At 44.8% G+C, this 13,292-nt stretch overlaps 1 protein-coding gene across 2 annotated transcripts in view; it reads right to left on the bottom strand.

The window, feature by feature from the left end:
• TJP3 (tight junction protein 3) overlaps positions 1-13,292 on the bottom strand; it is a 72,478-nt gene that overhangs the window by 44,590 nt on the left and 14,596 nt on the right. The window contains exon 1 of one of the 2 annotated variants that reach the window (XM_081958458.1): positions 12,268-12,503. The exons of the other annotated variant lie outside the window; for it this stretch is intronic. Coding sequence (XP_081814584.1) covers positions 12,268-12,315 — 48 coding nt within the window. The 5' untranslated portion in view covers positions 12,316-12,503. Of the gene's footprint in view, positions 1-12,267; positions 12,504-13,292 lie in introns of those variants that run through there. 2 annotated transcript variants of the gene reach the window in all.

Raw genomic sequence — 13,292 nt, 5'->3', positions numbered from 1 at the left:
AAACGGAACGCACAGGTACAGTGTAGATGGTACCTTGCTCAGTAATAGTAACTGTGAAAGGGATCTTAGAGTCCTAGTGGACAACCATTTAAATAGGAGCCAGCCATGTGCAGCAGCTGTCAAAAAAGCCAACACAGTTCTAGGCTGCATCAACGGAGGGATAGAATCAAGATCACGTGAAGTGTTAATACCACTTTATAAGGCCTTGGTAAGGCCACACTTGGAATACTGCATCCAGTTTTGGTCGCCACGATGTAGAAAAGATGTGGAGACTCTAGAAAGAGTGCAGAGAAGAGCAACAAAGATGATTAGGGGACTGGAGACTAAAACATATGAAGAATGGTTGCAGGAACTGGGTAGGTCTAGTTTAATGAAAAGAAGGACTAGGAGAGACATGATAGCATTGTTCCAATATCTCAGGGGTTGCCACAAAGAAGAGGGAGTCAAACTATTCTCCAAGGCACCTGAGGGTAGAACAAGAAGCAATGGGTGGAAACTAATCCAGGAGAGAAGCAACTTAGAACTGAGGAGAAACTTCCTGACAGTTAGAACAATTAATCAGTGGAACAGAAGTTGCCTCCAGAAGTTGTGAATGCCCCAACACTGGAAGTCTTTAAGAAGATGTTGGATACCCATTTGTCTGAAACGGTATAGGGTTTCCTGCCTAGGCAGGGGGTTGGACTAGAAGACCTCCAAGGTCCCTTCCAACTCTGTTGTTCTGTTAAGCCTTCTATCAAAGAGAAACAGCCCCACTAATTTTCCCCAGCCAGACAAGCACCTGAGATTCCTGAAAAACCAGATGAATGGATAAAAAGAGAGATGGATGAAAAGATGGATCTATGGATACATGCCTTTAAAAATATATATATTGCCCATCTGTGCTTTATTATGAGCCATGGTGGTGCAGTGGTTAGAGTGCAGGATTGCAGTCCACTTTGGGTGCCTGCCAACTGCTGCAATTTGTTGGATAGTCATCTGTCTGAAACGGTATAGGTTTCCTGCCTAGGCAGGGGGTTGGACTAGAAGACCTCCAAGTCCCTTCCAACTCTACTATTGTTTTGTATTGTATTGTATTCTGGAGGCAAGTTGTTCCACTGGTTAATTGTTCTAACTGTCAGGAAATTTCTCCTTAGTTCTAAGTTGCTTCTCTCCTTGATTAGTTTCCACCCATTGCTTCTTGTCCTGCCTTCAGGTGCTTTGGGGAATAGCTTGACTCCCTCTTTTTTGTGGCAGCCCCTGAGATATTGGCTATCATGTCTCCCCTTGTCCTTCTTTTCATCAAACTAGACACACCTAATTCCAGCAACCGTTCTTTATATGCTTTACCCTCCAGTCCACTAATCATCTTTGCTGCTCTTCACTCTTTCTAGAGTCTCAACATCTTTTTTACATCGTGGCGATCAAAACTGGATGCAAGATATTCCAAGTGTGAAATACACTTTGGAGATAATTCAGTCCACACTTCGAGAATAAAGGCCTTATAAAGTGGTATTAACACTTCACGTGATCTTGATTCTATCCCTCTGTTTATGCAGCCTAGATGGCTTTTTTGGCAGCTACAGCACACAGCTGGCTCATATTTAAGGGATTATGCAACTCACTCTCTCTTAATGATTTGCACAATCACCCAACAGCTTTCATGCCTAAAGCAGGATTAGAACTCAGAGTTTCCCGCTTTCTAGCTGGTGCCTTCACCACTAGACCAAACTGTCTTTCTGGAACAAGACGTTAATTGCATACTTGCAATCCTCACCGTCTTGACTTTTTAGATTGGTTCCCTCCACCATGTCCCTTGCTTGCCTGAGCCCATTTCAGCTGGGGAGGGGAAAGTAATAATACTCATTGAGATCTAGCAGCTTGTAAGATTTAGCATGTCCTTTGGGATATTCACGGAAAGTCCTCTTCTCACAAAAGGAAAGAGGTAAAGTACAAAGTGAACTGCAAAGCATTTTGTGCTAAGCTGCTCCACTGCAACATTGCATAAGCGCCTCATTTAACTTCATGCAAAACCACATTGCAAAAAGAATGTCAGAATACTGTGTTTTGTACCCTGGAAATATGCCTGGCTCAGAACATACAATTTTGGGGTCAAAATGTTCCTCAACTGTTTAAAATGTTTGCACTCCAAATAGGGCATCTACCCACATTTCATGCAAAGCCTCAGGGGTAGGGGATCAACCTGTTTTGGTGCACATTACGTTATTGTTGTAGCCCGCCAGCAGCCAGAGGATCTGACAGCAGATTCGGACAGTAAGGAGGTTGGGGAGGAACATGGGCCAGTCCTGGAGTCTGGGGAAGACTCTGATGAGGGCTCTGTGTCGGAGGCAGAGATGAGGCCAGAGCCGTATGCCAGTTATCAGCTGCCTTCAGAGTCGGAGATCAGTGGGGCAGAAGAACAGCTGGAGCCTATTCTCAGTGTGCGCATACGCAGAGTTGCCAGACGAAGGGAACAGCTAAAGAACAAGGGTCGACTCAGGAGTAAAGGCACAGGTGGACGATGAATGGCCCTTCCCATAGGGAATAAGGAGGAACAAAAGGGGAGGGGAGTTTGCAGGAGACTATTAGTTCAATTCATTAGGGTGGAGATCTGTTTCTGTCTTCTTGCCAAATATTGTCTACTACAGCATGGCGTTTGGAAGATATCGGCCTGGCAGCTCTCCAAGCCTGATAAAGGTCTGTAGTTGTGAAATATCTTGAAAAGCCGGGACTTTGCTGGAGAGGAATTCACTTTAAACTAAATAAAAGAGGTGTTATCAAGGCGAGGCAGCGGTGGGTTGCAGGCGGTACTCCCCAGTACAGGCGTACCTGAGCCTGCTCGGAGCACCGGATACCATTCCGGTACGGTGCTCCGGAGGGCCGACCCGCCCGCTCGAGATCCTTACTGGTCTTTTAAGTCTTCGGCGCTTCCGCGCATGGTGCCTATAGCGTCTGCGCTCCGCTCCGCTAAGCAGCTGGAGCGTTGCGGAGGCGCTAAGATGCATCCACGCGTCCATGTGGACGCCGCAGAGCCTGTTCCAACCGTACTGGTTGGAACCGGATCCAGAACCCACCACTGGGACAAGGAGTCGGCTTCGTGCTTTTGGGAAGCCTAGGTCAGAAGAGTTAGGAACCAAAAGTACTTCATATAAGGAAGTCTCCGTGTTTGCAAACTGTAGAAATATGCAATTAAAGAACAAAATCTTGATCTAGTAAAATCATTTAATATGTTTGAATATAGTCTTACATAACTCTTTTGACCTTCTGTACACTGTCAAAAAAAATAGCCTCGTTATTTTTTTCCTTCTGTTCCTGTAAGACTAGAATTCTAGTAATACAGTGATTTTTCAACGATATGGAGCCTAGGCAGACTTGCAAAATTGGAGCCAAAACATGGTTTAATCCCACAATTGGGACCAAAATTTCCATTGCTAAGGAAGTTGGTTGCTAAGTGAATGCCAATGTTACGTCCTTCATTGCCACAGTTTATTAAGTGAATTGCTGCAGTTGTTAAGTGAATCGTGTGGCCATTAAGCGAATCAGACTTTTCCCGTTGACTGTGCTTGTGCAACGCCAGCTGGGGAAGTTGCAAATAGCAATATCTGGTAAATACATGCCCGTTGCCAAGCAGCGAATTTCTGATAGGGTAACTGTAGGGCAGGGGTGTCCAAACTTGGGAACTTTAAGACTTGTGGACTTCAACTCCCAGAATGGCTGGCTGGGGAATTCTGGGAGTTGAAGTCCACAAGTCTTAAAGTTCCCAAGTTTGGACACCCCTGCTGTAGGGGAATGCCACAACGGTCCTAAATGCGAGTGTTTCAGAAAATACAATAATACAATACAATAGTAGAGTTGGAAGGGACCTTGGAGGTCTTCTCCAATAAATAACAGGACTTAGACGTCTCGGGATCAAGGAGGAGTTTATTGGCAGCCAGGTTCAGAAAAGCTAGTCAAAAGCTAGCAATGTAACTTCTGAACAACCTTTCTCATGGAATCACGTATTCTTATTCTTTCTCAAAAGCAGCACAACACGGAAACACTGAACCCATTTCTTATCTTGAGGAAAGAAGCCTTATAAGCAGATAATGTCTTATTTCTCCTTTTGTCTTGGGCCACAGGTAATGGCTACATGGCTTTGTAAGAACTTTGTAAGATGAACTCTGTGGCTTTGGGCTTTTGACATTTCCTGCTTTTGTACACGTCTTAAAAGCAGGTCTTTATATCTTCCTTCTGTAACGTCTCTCACTTTTATATTTTAATTCACATTTTATCACGCTTTACCAGGACCTGTCACTCTTTTGGTGCAGTTGTAACTTCAAATGGTCTCTAAAAATGATCGCAAGGCGAGGGCTCTCTGTATTGTGCATACCGAAAAGAACTTCTAGGTTCAGAAGCAGTCTATCTCAAGAGAAAACCAACAACAAGAGGCCACTGGTCCTCATAAACCCAACAGAGATGAAGGTAAAGCTGGGGAAATAGAATCTGCAGCTGCAAAAGCAGTCTACCTGAGATTTTAGAATTTAGAATAGAATAGAGCCGGAAGGTACCTTAGAGGTCTTCTAGTCCAGCCTCCTGCTCAGGGAGGAAATCTATGCCATTTCAAAGAATTGGCTGTCCGGTCTCTTCTTAAAAATTAGATTATTTCTTAATTTAAACATTAGTTTTATCTTCTTAAAAAAAGATTATTTAGAATGGAACATAAAATGAATACTGCTACAGACTCAATTTATAGGAAACAAGATGCTAGATTAGTTGGCCTTCAATTTTACCCAAGAATGTACATACTTTATATTCCTAAACAACGAATGCCTAAAAACCGAACTGGTGCCAAACTAGATAAAATAAATACAGTATGTTTGAACAAACAAACAAACAAACAATTAACTACATTTAACATCAGCAACGACTCCAAATCAATTTATTAAGGGAGTATTTCAAAATTATACCAAAGGCTGAGTAACTTAGAATTTGGCAATAGACGAAATGAGTATTAAAGCAATGAGAATGTTGTAAGCTTGTCTCTTTATGTGTCAAGTCATTATTGCCTCATCATGACCACAGAGATAGGTTTTCTCCAGATTGATCAGTCCCTAGTCCAGTGATGGCGAACCTATGGCACGCATGCCACAGGTGGCACGTGGAGCCATTTGTCAGGGCACGTGAGGTGCTGCCCTGTCAGCTGGCCAGCGCGCATGTGCGCGCTGGCCAGCTGAGTTCACTCTTTTTAAAAGCCATTTATCGCCCTCCCCAGGCTCCAGAGGCTTTATAGGAGCCTGGGGAGGGTGAAATGAGCGCCCCCCCGACCTCCCCTGAGGCACTCCGGAGGCTTTATGAGCTTCCCTGAAGCCTCCGGAGCGCAAAAAATCAGCCCTACGGGCAAACCGGAAGTTCAGGAACGGACTTCCGGTTTGCTCGGAGGTTCGTTTTGACTGCTCCGGAGGCTTCAGGGAAGCGTCCTGAAGGTCCCTCAAGCCTTCAGAGTGCTCAAAACAACCTTCCGAGCAAACCGGAAGGTCCCTGAAGCCTCTGGACGGCTTCCGGGGGGGGAGGAAGGCTGTTTTTGCCCTCCCCAGGCTCCTATAAAGCCTCTGGAGCCTGGGGAGGGTGAAAAAAGCATGCAAAAATGGGGGGGGGGTCGCACCTGTAGTGTGCGCATACGCACTGGGGGGGTGTCGTGTATTGCATTATGGGCACGGCACGCCTGCACACGACCCCTCTGCGCTCCCTCCACTTATGGCACGCGAGCCATAAAAGGTTCGCCATCGCTGCCCTAATCTGTCTTTTAGGTCTTCCGACTGCATACAAATAGTCCTCCACCGATCGCTTAGTGACCATTCGAAGATACAACAGACCTCCCCAGGGCTAGTTATGATCCAGAATCAAAATTCCCATCCTCTACCCCCCTCCCCCATGGTCACGTTTTGGGTGCTTGGCAGTCATTTTGCAGGATTCTATGGTCACATGACTGTGATTTATGACATTTAAAATCAGCCTTTACTTCCAGTTTCCTGCACAAAACACCCATTGCAGACAATGGGTTTGCTTAATGACCGTGGTGTTTGCTTAATGACTGCCACAGATCACAGAACTGGGTGCAGCCACGCGGTGACCTGTTTAACGACACATGTTACTTGCACTCACGATTCTGGGCTCCATTATGGTCACAAGCTGTCATGAGCCCAAAGTTTCCCATGGCTCAGCAAGACAGGGGTTTTATAAGCAAGTTTTGTCCCTTTTGGACGACATTTCTTGCCACAGCTGTTAAGTGAATCGCTGCAGCTGTTAAGTTAGTAACACGGTTGTTAAGTGAACCTGGCTTCTTCATTGGCTTGGCTTGTCCGAAGGTCGCAAAAGGGGATCATATGACCCCGGGAGAGTGCAACCGTCATAAACACACGCGAGTTGCCAAGCATCTGAATTTTTTTAAAAAAAAGTTTTTTATGAGATAAACATTAAAAACATTTGACCTTTCTGGCATAAACATTTCAATATAGTGAGTGGATCTTACAACAATTACATTTTATATCCATTACATAGGTATGTGTAGTCAGCAGTGACGTGCGGTGAGGTTTATGGCTGGTGAGGCTGGTGACGTCATCAAACCGCGTGGTTGCTCCGATCACACAGGCGCAGCCCGACCGGAGAAGTTTCTCTTCTCAGAAATGTCAGAAAGGGACAGGCAGGCTGCCACAGCTCCACTGAGAAGACATTTCTGAGAAGAGAAGCTTCTCCTTTCTCGTCCCCCCCCCCTTCTAGCACTGATGCATTTTTTGCATCGGGCGAGCCCAGATCCTTGCAAGGGGAATGGGATCACGTGTGCAGGAGGCTCCTCAGCTCCAGCCTCAGATCAGCGGGAGCCACTGTCCCCTTCCCCTGCACACGTGGTCCCATTCCCCCCCTTCCTGAGCCAACATGATCGCGGCTGCGCTGATCTGAGGCTGGCATTGAGGAGCCTCCTGCACATGTGGTCCCATTCCCCATGCAAGGATCCCGGGCTCGCCCGATGCAAAAAATGACGAGATTGGCGCACTTGGGGCTGCTGCTGCGATGTCCAGGGAGGCTAAACCAAGCCGCGCACCTCTCCCAGCCACTTTCGCGGCTTCCTGGAGTATTTTTTGTTTTATTTTCATGATGAGAGCGGTGAGGCTCTGCCTCCCCTGCCTCCCCTGACTGCACGTCACTGGTAGTCAGTCAGATTACCTGTCCATCAGTCCTTTCTTTTATATAATTACTAACCATACAAATACATATCCAATTCCTACCTTCAAGCATCTGAATTTTGTAAATATGAATTTACAATTTTTCAGGGCTGTTGTAACGTTGACACGGTCATTAAACGAACTGTTGTAAGTCAAGGACTTCCTGCACTAGACTTTTCAGATCAGGGGCAATTTCAGTGGTTAGAGTAGTACAGAATCATCAGGATAGCACAAGTTTCTTCCTCCATTCGAACTGTGCTCATCTTCTGATCCCATCCACCCTCTCTCATACGGAGCCAGCATGTAGCTTTAATTGATAATGATGCTTAATGGTTCCAAGGTTAAAACAAGAAGTAAAATAGCAATAAAGGAGAAAGGTTCCCTTCGCACACAGTGTTATCCAAGACCAAAGTTGCTTCTTTCTTGAAAAAAATGGTAGCACAGGTAGTCCTTGACTTACAACCACAATTGACCCCAAAATATATGTAAATATAATAAAATAATATATGATATAATATGATATGATATGATATATGATATGATATGATATAATGCAATGCAATGCAATGCAATGCAATGCAATACAATACAATACAATATAATATAATATAACAATGTCAGAGTTGGAGGGGACGTTGGAGGTCTTCTAGTCCAACACCCTGCTTAGGCAGGAAACCCTAGCCCATTTCAGACAAATGGCTATCCAATATCTTCTTTAAAACTTCCAGTGTTGGAGCATTTTCAACTTCTGGAGGCAAGTTGTTCCACTGATTAATTGTTCTAACTGTCAGTAATAGCCTCCAGTCCCCTAATCATCTTTGTTGCTCTTCTCTGCACTCTTTCTAGAGTCTCCACATCTTTTCTACATCGTGGCGACCAGAACTGAATGCCGTATTCCAAGTGTGGCCTTACCAAGGCCTTATAAAGTGGTATTAACCCTTCACATGATCTTGATTCTATCCCTCTGTTGATGCAGCCTAGAACTGTGTTGGCTTTTTTGGCAGCTGCTGCACACGGCTGGCTCATATTTAAATGGTTGTCCACTAGAACTCCAAGATCCCCCTCACAGTTACTACTATTGAGCACGGTACCACCTATACTGTACCTGTGCATTTCGTTTTTCTTGCCTAAATGTAGAACCTTACTCTTTCCACCATTGAATTTCATTTTGTTAGATAGCGCCCAACGTTCAAGTCTGTCATGTTGCCAAGTAAAACATTTGGTTTTTGCCCTGTTTTACTATTTTTCTAACCATAGTTGTTAAGTGAATCATTGCAGCTGTTAAGTTAGTAACCCGGTTGTTAAGGTTGTTAGATCGGGGAAAGGAAAGGCACACTCGGGCTTAGGCAGCAACAGCACTTTATTAACTCTGAAACAGCTATGTACAATCCAGCGAAGGTTCGGTCTGACAGCAGCCCTTTTATAGGGAGCTGTCAGACCCTTCGACCAATCAGGTTGAATCTCTGTTCCCGCTGGAACAGAGGACCTTGGTGAAAACCATTGTAACTGATTCTGGTATCTAACAAAGGTCATCTGGCTTCCCCACCGACTTGGCTTGTCAGAAGGTTGCAAAAAATTGACCACATGACCCCAGCATGTTGCAACCGTCGTAAATATGAACCAGTTGCCAAGCTCCTGAATTTTGATCATGTGACGGCTGTGTGAAAACAGTCATCAGTCACTTTTTTCACTGCTGTTGTAACTTTGAAGGGTCACTAAACAAACTATTATAAGTTGAGGACTATCTGTATTTTAAAATAATTCATTCAAGGAATAGAATACAAAAATTATTAGGGCTTTGTTGACCAATACTTTGGTCTTACAGTTCCAATGGGAAAGCTGGAAATACAGGAAATTAAAGAAAGGAAATTCAGGCTGAGTCTTGGCACAAATTTCTGGATTATTTATTTATTCATGTTCTATGTTTATAAATTGAAAATGGAGGCCTTTGAACTCTGGTGCTGGAGAAGACTCCTGCGAGTCCCTTGGACTGCAAGGCGATCCAACCGGTCAGTCCTAGAGGTGATCAACCTTGAGTGCTCTTTAGAAGCCCAGATCCTGAAGAGGAAACTCAAAAGACTTTGGCCACCTAATGAGAAGGAAGGACTCCCTGGAGAAGAGCCTCATGCTGGGAAAGATGGAGGGCAAAAGAAGAACAAGGGGACGACAGAGAATGAGGGGGATGGATGGAGTCACCGAAGCAGTCGGCCTGAGCTTAAATGGACTCCAGAGGATGGTAGAGGACAGGAAGGCCTGGAGGAACGTTGTCCATGGGGTCACGATGGGTCGGACATGATTTCATAACTAACAACAACAGCAACAATTTTTTATAAATAATTCTAGGTGTCGAACATATTTAATACTCCGTCTTCCTGCTATTGTCCCAACAACAAGCCTGAGAGGTGGGTTGGACTAAGAGAGGGATTGGCCCAAAGTCACCCAGTCAGCTTTCATGCTTAAGGCGGTACTAGAACTCCCTGTCTCCTGGTGATTGGCCCAAAATCACACAGCTGGCTTTCATACTTAAGGCAGGACTAGAACTCACAGTCTCCTGGTGATGGGCCCAAAGTCATCCAGCCGGCTTTCAGGCCTAAGGCAGGACTACATTCAGCAATTAGACAATTCAGACAATTGTCTCATTGTCATTCAGACAATTTTGCCTAAAACAGAGGACTCCTCCTCCATGGAGAGTTTCCAATTGAAACTCCTCTGTCTGAAACATTAAGAAGATTCCTTACATGAAGCAGGGGGTCAGACTAGATGACCTCTGAGAACTCATCAATTTTATAATGGCTTGCATGAACCAGCAAAGGCTCTCCAAAAACTCCAGCAGACTAAACATTTCTTGTCCATTCCTGGTTTCTTGTTTCTTTTTCATCTGGGGAGGGGGGGATTCGAACCCGCGACCTCGTGTGTCACGGACCCACAATCCAGTATCCCCACGAAAATATCTCACAAGCTCAGGGAGGAGCCTTGCTCATTGAAGGCCACGTGTAAAAAAAATGGCAGGCTTTGTGCTTTGCCCCCATAACCCATAACTCTCTGGAAAGGCAAACAGTTCCCTCAGAATATAATGGGAGCTGTCGCAGCCGGTGACAAACCTACTTTCCTGGGCTGGTGACGTTATAGCTATCTGGAAAGTCTTTAGTTTATCTCAATCACCCTGATCTGACTACTTCAGCTTCAACAATAGAAGAACACACAATAGATACAAACTCAATGTAAACCGCTCCAAACTCGATTGCAGAAAATATGACTTCAGCAACAGAGTGGTCAACGCCTGGAATACTCTACCTGACTCTGTGGTTTCATCCCCAAACCCCCCCAAAATGTAACCTTAAACTGTCTACTGTTGACCTCACCCCATTCCTTTTTTTAAAAAAAACCATATTTTTATTGTTTTTACATTTAACACAGTGCAGCAACGCAAAGTCGTAGTGACCGTACAATCACATTATATACCGATAATCTCATCCAGTAGCTATTAGCCGACTTAATACATTATCTATCCTTCTATCCAATCACATTATTTACAGTTTGTTCCAGTCTTGTCACCTTGTCTTATACCAATAATAAAATCTGTTCCAAACTTCATAATATTCCGATTCCCCTTTATTTTTTTAGTTCGAGGGTGAACCTATCTGCTTCCGAGCAGGCCAACATTTTCCTAATTATGTCTAACTCTGATGGGGTATTTTCTTTTTTTCCAAGGCCTCACCCTATTCCTTTTTTTCTTTTGAAAAGTTTTTTTATTGTTTTAATTAAACAAAAACACGAAAAAAGAATCATCCTTCCTTACATCTTATAGAAAGCGTGTCGATTGGTTACAAATAGTTTTCGCGCGCTTCTACCACAATCATACATATACTTCCTTCATATTGAATAGTACATTTTACATCTGAAATCTTCATGTATTTTACTATCGATGTGCCACCACTCTCATTGAACTAAAATTATTTAAACGTGCTTTTATCTGAAATCATTTGTATTTAAAAAACACAACCACCTACTGGCATTCATCGATAATTTCAATAAGCCTCCTGTAACATTAGACCTTGTGACATATTCTAAAAAAGAAAGCAGTTAATAAACCTCACCCCATTCCTAAGAGGTCTGTAAGGGGCATGCATAAGCGCACCACGGTGGCTAACATCCCTGTCCCACTGTCCCCACTTATTCGTATTCATTTCCTGTATTCATCATCATCATTGTTTATACTTATATCTGTTATCGTATGCATGCTTGACAAAATAAAATAAATATAATGAATATGACTGCCACCATCGCCTTCCCAATGTCCACAATTCAACCCTTTTACAAGCAGGAAAGTCTCTCCCCTCCCCCTCCCCACCCCACTCCCTCCCCACAGGGCATTCTCCCCATTCAACAGGGATACATGGGTTGAATGACTGCCTGATCTTGTCCGTTCACTATTTGGGACACCGAGATCTGGAGAAGAGAAAGCAGCTGCCTTTTTCCATTTCCAAAAAGGTCCTGGGTTCAGCATAGAACAGGATATGAGTCCTCGGTTAGTAGCCTATTTCTTGGGAATGTGATACTTGGACTTCAGCCACCCGTCGTAGAAACCACATTCCACCCCAAAACACAAAACAATCACACCCCGCACGCATGCCGAGACGTTGACTGTGAACAAGTCCTGCATTCTTCCAGTGTCCCAAACACACTTCGCTCCCTTCATTGTTTCTCAGCCACCCAGCCAGGGGTGATTACAAGGAAAACGGCGGAAACATTTTTCAACTTCATTAAACTAATGTTGCAATCTTTGAAACCTCAAACGTGCTTTGGAACTGCCCAGCCGGAACAATCTATATATATATACAATCACCTTTGTGCCCAGACCAGCTCCAATTGCACACCTGTTTTTTTGCCTTGAAAATGCTGGGCCCAAATCGGCCCACCTGTCCGGCGGGATCAAATCATCCAAGATTTAATTGGGGGAGTGCAAACTTTTCCCACCAGGGATTTTCCCCCCTCCCCATTTTTTTATTGTTTGCAGCACGGCCAGCTAGTTAGTTAGTTAGGACAAACATACACAAACACACATTATTATTATTTTTGCATTTGAACTTGCCTCAAACCGCACAGCCATGTTGCTGTTGTCCCCCCACCTGGTCACCATCTTCCTCAAAACAGGCTGGTTCCAAGAAGTTTTAAGGGGGGGGGGGCTCACGGAGTTCTGGAACCCATCCCAATCCTGGGAAGACTTTGTTCTACCTGCTCCAGATGAGCTTTTCCCCAGAAAAACAGGCTGGCAGAGAAAGCAGGGCCGCCCCCTGCATTCCCCTCCGCCCCTTTCCTTGAGTTCCCAAGCTCCGCCCAGGCACCTGGGTCAGGTGAAGCCTCACCGCACTCACGCATGGATTCCAGGTGGGGCCAGCCAGAATACGCCAGTTCTCTGCCAAAGCTATGTTAAGTCCGGAGGCTTCTGTGGATCTTAGGAAAACCTCGGGACAGCCGTTTTGAGCCACGGATTTGGCTGCAGCTGGCACAGAAGCCAGAGTGATCTGCAAGGGAATAAGGACTTTTGATTCCCACCTCCTTTTTGCTTGCCTTCCTGGTGTCTTTTTTTCCTTCCAGAGCAGATTCCCGGGGTTGGTTTGTTTGTTTGTTTTTTCAGATCAATTGATTCTTGATCCATTGATTACAGATTAACAGAGTTGGGACCGACCTTGTAGGTCATTTAGTCCAACCCCTTGCCCAAGCACACCCTACATTTCTGACAGATGGCAGTCCAGTCTCTTCTTGAAAGCTTCCAGTGACGAAGCTCCCACAACCTCTGAAGGCAACTTCTGTTCCATGGGTTGATTGTTCTCACTGTCAGAAAATTCCTCCTTATTTCCAGGTTGAATCTCTCCTTGTTCAGTTTCCAGCCATTATTCCTTGTCTGGCTTTCAGGTGTCTTGGCAAATAGCTTGACCCAGGGGTGAAATTCAGCAGGTTCTGACGGGTTCTGGAGAACCGGTAGCGAAAGTTTTGAGTAGTTTGGAGAACTGGTAAATACCACCTCTGGCTAGCCCCAGAGTGGGGTGGAATGGGGATTTTGCAGTATCCTTTCCCTGCCACGCCCACCAAGCCACGCCCACAGAACCGGTAGTA

The sequence above is a fragment of the Natrix helvetica genome, assembly GCF_964273705.1.
Source record: "Natrix helvetica genome assembly, chromosome: 1".
Lineage (NCBI taxonomy): Eukaryota > Metazoa > Chordata > Lepidosauria > Squamata > Natricidae > Natrix > Natrix helvetica.
This window is presented reverse-complemented; position numbering and strand designations above follow the sequence as displayed.